A 13,916-nucleotide genomic window follows, 5' to 3' on the forward strand; every position below is an offset into this window, starting at 1 on the left:
CCCGCCACTCAGGTTGAGAACCACTCGGCTTAGATCTCAGCACAATAAGAAAACAGTTACATGATGGAAAACAAATCCAACCACTAGAAAACATGTTCTGTAGCCCGACCTCTATAGTATCACACCGTTATTAAAAGGTGCTACATGTAGCATTTTAACATCAATAAATCATTACCACATTAATTTTGAGACATTAGAAAGAAGGAAGAAACAGGGCTTATGGGAAATGTAGTCTTAATGTGGAGAAACATTAGCACTAACAATGCTACTGGTGTGTGATAGAGGTACCAATCATCTCCACCATGCTCTCATTTGTTTACAGTAATTAAACCAAGGTATCACAATTAACTTGACAATAATATATTGATGTTTATAAATGCTACACATAAAACCATAATCTTACCATACAGGTTGGTGGGAACATGCAGGCTGTGTCTCCTCCTCACTACTCAATGGGTCTTTATAAAGTTTTCTATCGCCCCTCATCCATCTTTCCATTGTATATACTTGTCTTAAGCACCTGTAGTGTTATAGTGCAAGATCTCCAGTCCCACTTATAACAGAAATGCACATCAGTGATGCAAAGTGAAGCCCTGTGTCTTTAGTAAAAGGCGAGAGAGGGGAGCGGGAGCCTGGAGGTCAGGACACAGCTGGAGCAGATGCTGACCAGCAGCACCGTATCGTCTGTGCAGAAACCAGATCGGTCAACAGCACCGCAGTCGTCTGGATGAAGGTGACGGAGGCTGGAGGTGCGGTGTGAGAAATATGGAATTATGGGTGAGCTGGGGAGCGATCACTTTTTAATCACTCCCTTACAGTGAGAAGAGAAGGGGGGAACTGCAGAGGGTGGAGGAAGCTCTAGAGGAGTTAGTGGTTATTTCCTCGTGGCTCTGGACCTTAACGTGTTTAGGGCTGCAACTAACCATTATTTTCTCGATTAATCGATTAGTTGTTTGGTCTATAAAATGTCAGAAAATGGTGAAAAATGTGGATCAGTGTTTCCCAAAGCCCAAGATGACGTCCTCAAATGTCTTGTTTTGTCCACAACCCAAAGATATTCAGTTTACTGTCATAGAGGAGTAAAGAAACCAGAAAATATTCACATTTAAGAAGCTGGAATCAGAGAATTTTGACTTATTTTTCTTAAAAAATTACTCAAACCGATTAATCAACTATCAAAATAGTTGGCAATTAATTTAACAGTTGACAACTAATCGATTAATCGTTGCAGCTCTACATGTGTTCACACTGAGCAACAGGATCATCAAGTCACAGAAGTCCATTCATCTCCTACAGGGCCAGTCTGGTCTAGTCTAGTCTAGTCTAGTCTAGTCTAGTCAAATACAAAAATGAGCGAGAAGTTGATTCCAGCCGTTCAAAGCTTCCCAGTCCATCTTTGGGGTCGACGGTGAGCCTGAATGTGATATTTTTTGCTACTTAATTATGAAAGGCAATACCAAAGCAGCTGATACATGATTTTGTATAAATACATAACTTTTCTTGGTCAAAACCCTGTAGCTGCAGATCGCTTCACAACTGCAGTCGCAGCCTCTCACAGCGCCGACAGCCGGTCAGAACAGAGCGACACGGTCAGTCTAGTCGCTCTCAGTGTGAATCCATGGTAGGAGAGTGATGGAGGTCTTTGGATGTGGTTCAGGGGTTAAAGGGTTAAAGGTTCAGGGTCAGATGGCCATGGGGTCTCTCCTGGTGAAGGTGCAGTCCCACATGATGCCGTCTCCGCTGGGAGGATGGCTGGAGGGCAACAGGATCCGCGTCAGCCAGTGACTGAGGAACACAACAACAAATAAACACATCATGTCATATATAAATACAGTCATATCAACCTGAACTGAAATATCAAAGGCTGTTTTCAAACCTTTGGTCCATTTGCCTCTGTTTGAATCAGAGGACGGGGGTTGTTTTTGTATATATTTACACTGGTTCAGTTACGTTTCTCTCACATTTTCTTATTGGTTAGAAATTTGTTTTGGGAAAGGACTTTCTTCTGGGGGAAAACGGACTTGGAGAATCAGACGGACTTGTGGGTCACTGCATTTACTGGCAAACTTCATGTAGAATTAAGGATTATCTCATCGTTTATGGAATGAGAATCTGAATAAATAATTTAAACCTTTTCCCATAATTTCTCGGTTTTACAGTTCAGTTTGTATGTAGAAACAGGAGAATCCACCGACACTCCTGCAAGTTAAACGACCGTGAACGTTTTAGATTTTCCTTTTTTCTGTGATGTCAGACTCTCGTGTTTAACCCATAATGCACAGTGCTTCCTGTAGTTGGGTCGGATCACGACTGAATCAGGTTCTCTCTCCAAATGAAGCTCCAGGGTTGGTATGGAAACATTAACAAGGCTTTTCTCTCAACAAGGTCTCTCTGTCTGACTGTTTTGGTGTTTTGAGTGCAGCTGCTGTGATCTCATGTCCTGACAAACCCAACTGAGGAGGAAACTGCCTCCGCGTTTGCAACAACTGGTCTAAATCAACAAGGTGTGAAAACGCCCACAGGACAGGAAACAAGATGTGTGAACTCGGTTTGTTAAGTCCAGTAAGATATGTTTATAACACAGCTCACCTGGTCTTCTCCACACCAAACAGTATCTTCCAGTTGTTTATTCTGCCATGGTGGTATGGATTTCTGAACACCTACGTTGGAGAAAAGAACCATCATCAACAGCTATACCATTGTAGAAGTCCTAATTTTTACTGAACGCTTGCTGCGAGCGAGAGCAAGACAGGATTTTTCCAAAGAACGGCCTCCTGCTAACTGGCAGGCTGAGAGACACAAGAGTTTTGTCTACTGTCCAAAAGTCAAGAAATAATTGTCTGCGGTGCTAATGCAACATAGATGCAGGTTAAATGCATAAAGTGGGACTCCTGCAAACGCTATCATTGAACAAACAAAATAATAATAGAGTACAGTATACTAGAGGATAATGGATACTATGCCACAAGGGTAAACTAGGGTTCAATTGATATGGGTTATTTCTGGACATAAGCTTCCGATAGCCGATATTATGTGCTGATATTCAACATCTTTAAATTTGACCACCAAACTGAAACTGACCAAGAAAACGCAAAAAATTCCAAAAAACTGCAAATCACATTAGAATCACTTTGAGGTTAAGGGCCTCCCATAGACAAGTAGTGATCAATTGGTAACACTTTACAATAAGGGTCACTAAGTTAAGGGTTAGTTAATGCTTAATAAAGGTTAGTTAATGCTTAATAAGCATTAACTAACCCTTAATTAACAGTTAACTAATTTGTAATTTAGTAATGGTGTTCATGTTAACTAAGGTATGAATTTATACATTATTTAATAGTCATCTTTATAAACTATTAAATAATGTATAAATTAATACCTTAGTTAACATGAACACCATTAGTAAATGATTACCAGACACATTAGTTAACTGTTAATTAAGGGTTAGTTAATGCTTAATAAGCATTAACTAACCCTTAACTTAGTGACCCTTATTGTAAAGTGTTACCGATCAATTCTACAATTAATATGTCATCAATCAAACTGCACCATGTCAATCACGTTGGAGGTGGATCAAACTGACTGGCCCGGGATCCGACGTTTTTTAAAACATTTAAAAACGGGAATATCGAGGAGATATAATGGTGAAGATATCGATCTACCGTAAGTAAAGAGAACGCACCTTTCCCTTCTCCTTCAGCCGTCTGGTCTCTTTGCGGTTGATGTGGCGCTCCACGCTGGTCTCTCCCCGGCTGATGAGCACGGCGTGCCACAGGGTCAGGCCTCCCAGAGCCACCGCCACCGAGCTGCAGGAAGGACCACATGACACCCGTGTTACACCCTGAGCTCACCCCACTGCCCACAGCTCTCTCTACACAGGACAGACCGGTGTGGTGCAGCACTCCTCACCTGGTCAGCACCCAGATGAAGATGATGCTCTTGTGGGCGGTCGTCTCTCTGAAGGTGTAGGGCGGGGGCGGAGTCTGGTAGTAGCTCTGCACGGGACGGGAGGATACGGTCAGACGGGACGGGGCTTACAGTTACAGTTTAAGCCTTTAAAGGGGGGATGACACCCATTTTAAGAATCCACCTGTTCTTCCTCTCCTCCAGGACAGTTCAGTCAATACTTGTGAACATGCATCACTCTTTCCTAAAGCTTGAAACTGGAGCATTAACCCTTGAATTTGTGATGTAACTGGGATGTAACATCTGGCTCTGCTCCATAGACAATGAATAGAGTAGTGATTTTATTTACTGTTTTTGGAAGTTTTGTTGATTTTTGTGTGAGTTCTTGCATCCAAATAAAGTTTAAATTCTGGTTCATATCTGTTAGCAATGCTAGAATATAAACTTCATTTTGGTGTGACGACTCAACTCCGCATCTTATGGCTCCACAATGTCAGAGACCCATTCACTATCAATGGAGCAACACCTAATTTTATATCCAGTCACATCACAACTTCAGGGCTTTCTCTCTGATTTTCTAGCTTGAGGAAGGAGTGGTGTAAGTCCACAAACACTGACTGAACTGTCCTGAGGGACAGACATAACATATGTGTTAAAACAGGTGGCATTCCCCTTTAATGCTTATTCTACTGTCACCCGTAACCAGTCACTTTCAATGACTGCAACATTAGAGTGAGCTTACGTTCTTAGATCAACAACATAAACAACCGATACTGAGGAGGGAAGGGTCAGAGAGGCAACAGAATATTCCAGACCCGGGAAAAGCTTTAAATGCGTACTACATTAAAACATCAACCAAACAGAACTATATATAAACAGTATAGGAGACTCAGTAAAGAAAACACAGTCTAACTACTAGTAAGTTACAGAGCCACAACTAACTCTAACCACTACAAAGTTACTTGCTCTACTTAAAAGCTATTTTAAAGCTACTGTCTTCTGTCATGATAAGCAAAATTTTAATACTACTTTGATACCGTTGTGAAAGACTGAAATCAATATTGAATTTTATAAATGTTTAAACCAAATATATTCTGCAAGCTGGAATTCCATTTCAGCGTCGCCTCTAAAGGGCGTAAACATGCAGAGTGTAATAGTTAAGGAGGAGGAGGAGGAGGAGGAGGACTGGACTAGACAGCGTCAGTCTGGCTCTTGACAGCAGACTGCAGCAGCGAGTCAGTCAGTCCAGCAGGTCTTGAACTAGATTCCAGTTCACCTGAACCGGTTGATAAACTGGTGCAGGAGCCAAATGGAAACATTTCCCTTACAGAGCCGACAAAGACAAACACCTGACTGACATCAAAACCTCTGTGGAAAAGTCACTGTGGGAACACACTGCTTGGTGTTTTTTCTTGTCTGCCATGGTATCGTAGTAGTATCAAATTTTGGATATTAAACTTATTGATATCAAAGTCTAAACTGTAGTAATGTGACTAGAATCTAAACACTAGAGCCTACTAATGGTTGGCTTTACCAATAGTTTCTTTCTGATCTGCTCAATCTACATGGCTATCAGGGAGGGAAATGAACACCAGCCACACACTGATACCTTTCTGTTGTGGCTGCTAAACCTGTCAGCTCTACTAGCCACTAGCCGCTCTACTAACCAGGCAGCCTACTGTCATTTGAAGATCCTATAAATCTAAAAGGACAAATTTGGACAAATTGTTTCAACATTTGGCTGGTGAAGTAGTGACAGCAGCTGGTGAATTTGTGGGGATTTACTGAACACTGGGATCTGTAGGACCGGTTACTGGAACATGATACCTATCAGTACTGTAGCGATTTCTACCTCTGCCAAGGAGGTTATGTTTTCTGTGCCATTTGTTTGTTGTAGCATGGGCCAAGGAAGAACCCATTAAATTTTGGAGCGGATCCGGATCCGACTCATGAACAAGCAATAATAGCACGAACCTTGGCGGAGGTCTGCGCTCTCCGAGTGCCCTTCTAGTTGGGACTGTATTGATTTTAAGTTTTCTTCTTGTTGTGGAACTTGAGTGTTCACATAACCTGAATCAGTTTATGTGATTTCACTGAATAAAGAGAAGTATAAGTAAAGAATATAGTTTTAGAACCAATAATCGAAACTAAACTCAAGTATCAGAACCCAACAATACCCAGCCATACAGACCAGTGGACAAAAAAAATAAAGTTTCCTGCACTGAGAGCTCTACAGCAGTGACCCTGTGCTACCTGTCCAGTCATATTGTGTCCTGCTCCTGGGACTGGATCTCCCTGCAGGTCTGCTGAAGCAGCCTCAACACTCCTGTAGTGCTGGTTAAAAATAAAAAAAACACACCTTCCAATTAACTGATTAGATGAGAAACACCTGCTTTCCATTTGAAACAAGAGCGACAGAATGAAGAATTTATTTAAAAAAACGCTATCTGGCAGACAACTTCAATCAGCACTTTAGAGGATGGACAGCAAGAGGGATTAGCATAATCCTCACAGTAAAGTGAATATAAAAACAGGCTGTATATAGTCAGCATGTAACTGATACACAAGGCTCCTCGACAGCCATCTGAGGTAATTTTGGCTCAGTGACGATATGGGGAGTTTAACACACTGGATCCTGCTGCTAGTGAGAGTAGAAAGTGATCTGAGGGCGTGCTGCCGGCCTTCCACACTTTCAACTAAATTGGTGTTCACAGGCTCCAGTTGTTTGTTTACCAGCTGGCTCACAAACAACTTTGCGGTAACCTGTCCTGGATCTGAGGTAAATACGAGACCAGAAAAACACAGATCCTTTTCTGGGCTCCTGTTTCACTCGTCGTCTGCCACCTGAGCTCGGCTTCTGCCATCCTCCTCCCTCCTGCCAGCCGCTACAGATCCATTCAGTCAGTTTCTGCACCCAAGATGGAGAAATTCTCTACTTCTAGCACGATGCCTAGCCCACCAAAAACACTACGCTCTTCCATTATCACGCAGAAAAGTGCCGGACAATACTCTTTGCGTTCTCAGGACTTCTTTATGCTTTCTGTCCCAAATGCCTGTACGGAAATTGGAAAAAAGGGCATTTGTGTATTCTGCTCCCTCGACATGGAATACGCTGCAGAATGACTTGAAACTCAGTGAATTAATCTCATTACATGCTTTTAAATCCAAAATGAAAGAATTAGACGCAGATTCCTTAAGATGTCAATGTTTTTAATTTACCTGGTTAGTTCTTTTTAATTCTGTCTCCTTTTGTGTTTTCTGTCTGTAATTATGTGTTTTTATTTATGCTGCTGCCTGTCTTGGCCAGGTCTCCCTTGAAAAAGAGATTATTCATCTCAATGGGACTTCCTGGTTAAATAAAGGTTAAATAAAAACAAATAAAAAAATGGTGCTGAAACAATTAAAGTCAATTAATGCATTAGTCGATTGACAGAAAAAGAATACATTTTTTTGATAATTGATTAATCGTTTTAGTAATTTGAGCTCTGCTAACTTTTGATGGGTATTTGTTGTTATTTTTTTTACATTTTGTAGAATAAATGATTAATCAATTAATAGGAAAAATAATCAATAGATTAATCGATAATGAAAATAAAGGTTAGTTGCAGCCTTATCTTCCATGGTGAAGTATTGGTGATTGTGGGAGCTTGTTTGGTAATATACAGTATGTATGGCACTGTTGCACTTTGCATTGTCTATCTGTTGTGTTCATGTTGTTGCACTGAAGTTTCTTACAGCAGTAAATGTCAGGCATTTTTTAAATAAACTATGTGGCAATAAACTCAGAACTGCCTCCATACTAAACTGGAGCAAACTGAACTTTGCACTTTGCACTTTGTTGTCTCGCCTACTTCTACTACAGTTAGTGATTTCCTACATTTCCCATAATGCCTTTTAACAACCCCCAGAGAACGAGCGTGAACTTGTCGCTTAAAAATAAAAAGTGTTCATATAAATAGCTTTGCAGTGAGATCATTCAGCTGTGGGTTACACATGTAGGTGGAGAGAGCAGAGCAAGAGAGCACAAAACCCTGTCTGTCTGTCTCTCTGCTGCAGTGCATTCTGGTCTCTCTCCTGCTCCTGTGGGAGGAGAAATTGGTCTCTCTCCTCTTCTACGATGGATCTCTCCCTGTGTGATTGTTGAACGTCTCTCGGTGCAAAATGGCGGCTCTAGAAAGAAGCCCTCGCTCTTTGATTCTGAGGGACTGACACCAAAAACCTGACGTTTACCGCTGAGGTTTTACATCCTGAAACATTTTCTCATATCAAACTGCACTGGAGCTGTAGTGTGTGTGTGTGTGTGTGTGTGTAAAGAAGGGTGTTGCTGAAAAACATGTCAGGTCATCCCTCCTTGGATAAATAGAAGTTAAAAGCAAACATGCAGAAGTAAATTATGAAAGTGAATCTCCTTCATCATCCCACTCAAGCCTTCTTACTTCACTAAAACGGTCTGACTCTTTAATTAGCACTAATAACATGTAATCACAAATGTACACTAATACTCTTTATGCATCTTGTTGCTCTACTTTTGTCACCGTGTTGTTTTGTTGTCATCTAAACTCTGTTACCAGTTAAAGTTTTGTTGTTCTTGTTTACTTGCATGTGCTGTCTATTGTAAAGTGAATTTATTTTAGCTATTGTGACATTAACACTTGCTAATGCATCATGTGTTTCTAACCAATGTTTAACCGGTGTTTTGCTATAATTTGCATGCTTTTATAATATTTCAGTATATTTCAGTAATTTGTGTCTTATTTCTATCTGTTTTTAGGACAGTGATTCTCAACCTTTTTCATATCAAGGACTCCTAATTTAGTCCACATTAGAGCCACAGACCTCCATTTGATGAGATGTTGTCTCTCAAACCCAAATTTGAAAATATTTTTATTGTCAGATATGATTTTGTCCAGAATTCCATGACTGTCTGTATTGTAGGTAGAGAGATAACAGAGAAACTATGATCAAAACAGTCATTCATCTACATTCTCTAATTGTGTTAACTTCTTGTAAATGAAATAATGCTGAAGTTTAACAATTCATCAATTTGCTGGGGACCCCCTGCAACCCCCTCAAGGACCCCTTGTGGTCCCCGGACCCCACATTGAGAACCACTGTTTTAGGAAGCCTAGTGTAATATCTGGCCAGGGAGTACAGATGAAAATGATCTTTTTGGCTAACTCTGCCACACTTACATTCTGAGTAATGTTTATTAACGTGCACTGTCCCTGTTTAAATAAACCAAATAAATAGAAATAAATCATCCTGACTTTGTTGTTATTGTAAATGCCTTTAAGTCCTTTTTGTAATATCTATCTATCTATCTATCTATCACTCTATTTGCGTCTTTTATCACTTCACTTGTGTGTTTCATAACAAAGCTCATGAGCAAAAGTCGTTCTTCCTTCACAGGTGTAATGGAGCACCATGACAGAGAGGCAGCCTCACCTCCACAGCGTTGTAGGCGTCTACGAACATTTCCCTGCAGCTGATGCTGCAGTAGATGCAGCCGAGCGTCATGTACAGGCAGAAGGAGAAGAAATAGCGATGGTTGAAATGTCCCACACAGTTGTTGAGCCAGGCTGGAAACACATGTTAAGGTCAACATGGACAGAGCAGAGGAAAAACCCTGATGGCACTCACAATTAATATTCAAAACACAACAAGTGAACGCAGTAGAGTTCAATTTGATGCATTCTCTTTTCAATTTTCATATGTTTCTTGTTAGAAGGATACGACAGTGGTGGTCCATCTTCAGAATACACCTGTAATATAACAGAGTCTATGTTACAACATTTACCATCAAATAGTCACAACAATATGGAAAGACAATGAAGGCAATACAAGGATTAGAGTTAAGTGTCCACCGGGAACCTCAGTCTTCCCTTTCTGAGGAGTGGACGCTCTGTTATACATTCCCCCAACGCTAAATACTTAGCATGTTTTTAGCACTTGGGGCATCAACAGTTAAAAATATGTCAACTTTTAGTATAAGCAGGTTATTTTATATTTAACACTGATTTATGGAGCCATGAGTACAAGCTCTTTTCTAGGCATTAGTTTAGCACTGCTAGCCAGAACCAAGAGGCCCCAGTGGACACACAGCAGGACTCAGTTATCAACTCTGGACATGAGAATTATTATATTATCTTACGTGTTGCAGATGCTACAGTGGTGCGTCCTGGGCGGTTTGGGAATGATACACTTCTTGCAGATGGACACTGATGGGATCTCAGTTTTGTCCTAAGAACAAACAAGAAACAACAAAGGAAAGGTTTATGGTGAGATGTTAACGTCAAGATGAAAATCAAGAGCAAACCCTATTTCTAAGACCTCTTTAGATTAGATAAGATTATTAGATTAGACAGATTTATTAATCCCCAGTGGGGAAACTCATTTGCCACCAAATCAACTCACACAGAAAACAAACAATATAAACATTGCATTCACAGTACACAACAAATAGATAACACCATAAAAAAGCCATTTGAGACATGATTAACAGCTGAAAGAAGTCTAGAAGTGAAATCTAGAAGTGTTCATTGAAAAATCTGACCGCTGCTGGAACAAAAGACATTCTCAATATCAGAAAACACACACTGATGTTGTATCAGCTTCGTCCTTTTGTCCAAAAAACAAAGGAAGGGTTTAAGGAGATATGCATTTATGCAGCTGCTCTTTTTTCTCTTGTCTTCTAATGAATAGACATGTAATTCCTATTGACATTACATGAAATATTAACGATAAACAGCCATAGAATGCTATTTAACGGATTGTTGTTGTTTTTTTAAATGTTATCAAAGAACGTCGAATGATGGAATCTCTTGTTTGTTAAAATCACCATGGCAGATAACAACCTCCCCCTACTGCCGGTGACACCAGTGCCCCAACCCCCCACCCCCCCACCCCCCACCTATACATACTTGAACTGTGGAATAGACAGCCCTCAAGCCCACACAATACAATACAATACACACACAATCATACACATAAACACACGTTCTATAATAGATCTTCCCTAAAACACTAATTTAAATCGCAGTAACTGCATGATGTCACTATCATCATAATTATTATGACTATTTCATCTTTGTTTGTTTTGTCTTATTTTGTTTTGTTTTGTTTTATATATGTACCATATCAAGTGCTGTACGTCACCCTGTTGTTGTTTATTCATTGTCTGCCCTTGTTATCCCTGTTTCAATCATTGTTGTATCTGTAAAGTCACTACTGTTTTGTTTTTGCACCAACAAAAAACAAACAAAAAAACCCACAAAAAAATCACCATGGCAACAAGGAGGCAGTTTGCCGTTGTGGTTGGCTGACATGCCGTGATACCTTTTTTTAGGCCCCATTGTGAACAGAGCATTAGATTTCTCTAGTTAAGCTGCTTCTGAACGTATTAGATCAGCTTCAGTTTCCCTGTGTGTCTGCGATTTCTAGGAATAATGAACGGCACGACTTCCAAACCAATCAATCTCTGAAGAACATGTATTGTGGGGAAGTGGGCGGGGCACCTTGGGCGGGTGTCCCGGCGAGGTGGTGGTGGCCTTGTAGTAATGGAAGACCACCATGACGAGCAGCCAGTGGCCGCAGCAGAGGTGCCAGACGATCCAGTACACCGGGTAGCTGCTCAGGACGACAGGCAGCAGGCACAGGTAGACGATGACCAGCACCGAGCCGGTCAGCAGCACCACCAGACACACAAACACCTGAAGAAGAGAGGGAGGACAGAGATGAAGGGACGGGGGAGAGATAGGAGAAGAAGGTGGAAGAGAAGAGAAGAGAGGAGTAGAGGAGAGACAAAGAAAAGAGAAGAGAAGAGACGAAGAAAAGAGACGAAGAGAAGAGATGAAGAGAAGAGATGAAGAGAAGAGACAGTGAAGAGACAAAGAAAAGAGGAGATGAAGAAAAGAGAAGATTAAGAAAATACAGACGAAGAAAAGAGAAGAGACAAAGAGAAGAGACAAAGAAAAGAAGATGAAGAGAAGAGAAAAGAAGAGAAGAGGAGAGAAAAGAGGAGAGGAGATGAAGAGAAGAGGAGGGACGGAGAAAAGAGAAGAGGAGAGGAGAGAAGAGACGAAGAACAGAGAAGAGATGAAGAGAAGAGACAAAGAAAAGAGTAAACGAAAAAAGAGAAGAGACAAATAAAAGGAGACGAAGAGAAGAGAAGAGAAGAGAAGAGAAGGGGTGCGTTTGTTTTCTTTGGTCTGAACCATAGCAGAAAAGTTTACCATTTTGTATTTTTGTATTTGGTTCATTTAGGTTCAAACTGCCAAATTGCAAGTGAACCAGGACTTGAAAACAAAAGTCTCACGACTCAAGTAGCTTGTTTATTGGACAGACTGTTCACCTGTCATCCTGTCAGGTTAGAGTCAAAACAAATCTGACTCCAGTCCCTGTAACTTGATCTCAGCATGGTGGACTTGTCTGTCTCTTCTTCTGTGGTGTTCATACCAGGTAAGAACACATGAAGAAACAGCTGAATATGAGAATCAGTCCAGACTTCATTTTGTTCTGCTAGGCTTTCCAAGCAGGAGAAACTGCTGCCTATCAGATGTCAACATCTGTCTCCTTCTACCCATAATCCCTTATGTTTTGGGGTGGTTTCCAATAGTCGGTTGGATTAACGAAACGCACCGCAGTTCTCTTGTTAGAGGACTGAGACTCTCGGTGACGTTATTTGTGGTTAGCCGAGTTTGAATGTTCTCATCTGGTCAAATGAACTGAATTAAAGGAGTCAATGCTCCAGAGTTCAAGTAAACCTCTCTAAATCTATAAATCCTCTCCTAAGCAACGTCAAGTGAGTAAATACTAATGGATAGCAGACACAAAGCCAATGCAGGAGATCTGGTGAACAAAACAAAGCCTTGAAGCCTTAAAAGAACCAAAAACCAAACGAGGAATCGTCCTACTCACCACTCCGAACCACCGGGTGACGTGGTCCACGATCCAGTAGACGGGCTCGAACACGCAGTCCAGCAGCGTGTCCGAGTTGCTGAGGCTGTTGAAGTACAGCGACTTGAGCAGCAGCTTCCCGTAGCTCCACAGCTCCGCCGGCCCGCCGCCGAGCCACGGCTCGGCCCCCCCGCCGCGCCCGCCCCGCCGCGGGCGGCACAGACGGCACCAGCGCAGCGCCAGTCGCATGGCCCGGGACAGCTGCCACCTCCAGCTGCTGCCCAGACGCATGCCGCCGCCTCCTCCTCCTCCTCCTCCGCCTCCTCCTCCTCCTCGCCTACAGACTCTTCCTTCCAGACACACACACACGCACAGACACACACACCAGCCGTTACAAACACAGGCCGCGTAGAACAGCAGCTCCTCGTAGCGCAGCCTGATGGCCGACGAGGTTTCCATCGTCGGCGTTCCCCTTCAGAAGAAGCCGTCCGGTCTCCTTGAAAGTCAACGAGGCGTTTCGGAGGCTTCCTATTAGACACTTGTGCAAGGGAAAGTGACCCACAGCCAAGTTATGAGAGGAAAGACAGGAGCTTGACATGGGACTTCCCCTCTCCAGAAGCGCTCCCTCTCCTAGAAAGTCAATCAAACGAGGAGAGAGCAGCCTCCGTGTGACACATGTCAGTCTTGAAGGAAACGAGGACAGGAGCTCTCAGGTAATGAGCTACGCCCCTCCACTCCCACGGGACCAAAAAAAACCTTCTCCCATTAATAATTCACAGCAAATCCAGATTGTCGGGCCAAGAAGTTGTTAGAAACTTGAGGGGGAGATGCTGAAGCCGTAACCCTGTAAGAGGGAGCAGCAAAGGGATGAAGTTCTCAAGAAGGAAATAAAGTGGCTACCTGATCCGGGGCATCATTTCATGAAAGTGAGTATTGGTTACACAGATAAGCCTTGTTCAGGTTCTCCAAAAAGGGATGGCATCAATAATGCGAGAGGCTAATACAGGACCTTTAGCAGACAGTAACAATATGGCCTGGCAACACGCTGGCTAAATACTGGTTAATTTGGGAAATTGCTGGGAAGTTTGCCAAATCTACCATCCACACTGGAAAGC

At 42.1% G+C, this 13,916-nt stretch overlaps 1 protein-coding gene across 2 annotated transcripts; it reads right to left on the reverse strand.

The window, feature by feature from the left end:
• Positions 1-1,638: 1,638 nt before the first annotated feature.
• On the reverse strand, positions 1,639-13,260 carry LOC139639965 (palmitoyltransferase ZDHHC16B-like). 2 transcript variants are annotated; one of them, XM_071514134.1, is made up of 9 exons: positions 12,823-13,260; positions 11,421-11,615; positions 10,058-10,146; positions 9,640-9,668; positions 9,352-9,485; positions 3,910-3,995; positions 3,683-3,806; positions 2,590-2,660; positions 1,639-1,785 (listed from the first exon to the last, which is right to left on the reverse strand). In XM_071514134.1, exons 1-9 carry the CDS (start codon positions 13,258-13,260, stop codon positions 1,683-1,685), a joined length of 1,269 nt encoding a protein of 422 aa, XP_071370235.1. In that variant the 3' UTR covers positions 1,639-1,682. The 2 variants fall into 2 exon arrangements, with proteins under 2 accessions (XP_071370235.1, XP_071370236.1); XM_071514135.1 differs by having other exon boundaries at positions 3,910-3,983; positions 12,823-13,092.
• Between the last annotated feature and the right edge of the window lie 656 nt (positions 13,261-13,916).

Source organism: Centroberyx affinis, unplaced genomic scaffold (genome assembly GCF_046629955.1).
Source record: "Centroberyx affinis isolate AG114_WGS23_722 - 3 ecotype Tasmania unplaced genomic scaffold, CSIRO-AGI_Caff_v1 ptg008005l_1, whole genome shotgun sequence".
Classification (NCBI taxonomy): Eukaryota; Metazoa; Chordata; class Actinopteri; order Beryciformes; family Berycidae; genus Centroberyx; species Centroberyx affinis.

Excerpts from the sequence above, each read along its gene's own strand:
- LOC139639965 (XM_071514134.1), bottom strand. The coding sequence starts at position 13,260 with ATGGAAACCTCGTCGGCCATCAGGCTGCGCTACGAGGAGCTGCTGTTC. Across the intron at positions 9,669-10,057 it reads CACTGTAGCATCTGCAACAC|GTGTATTCTGAAGATGGACC; the intron begins GTAAGATAATAT and ends GTTATATTACAG. Across the intron at positions 1,786-2,589 it reads TTTGGTGTGGAGAAGACCAG|TCACTGGCTGACGCGGATCC; the intron begins GTGAGCTGTGTT and ends TGTGTTCCTCAG.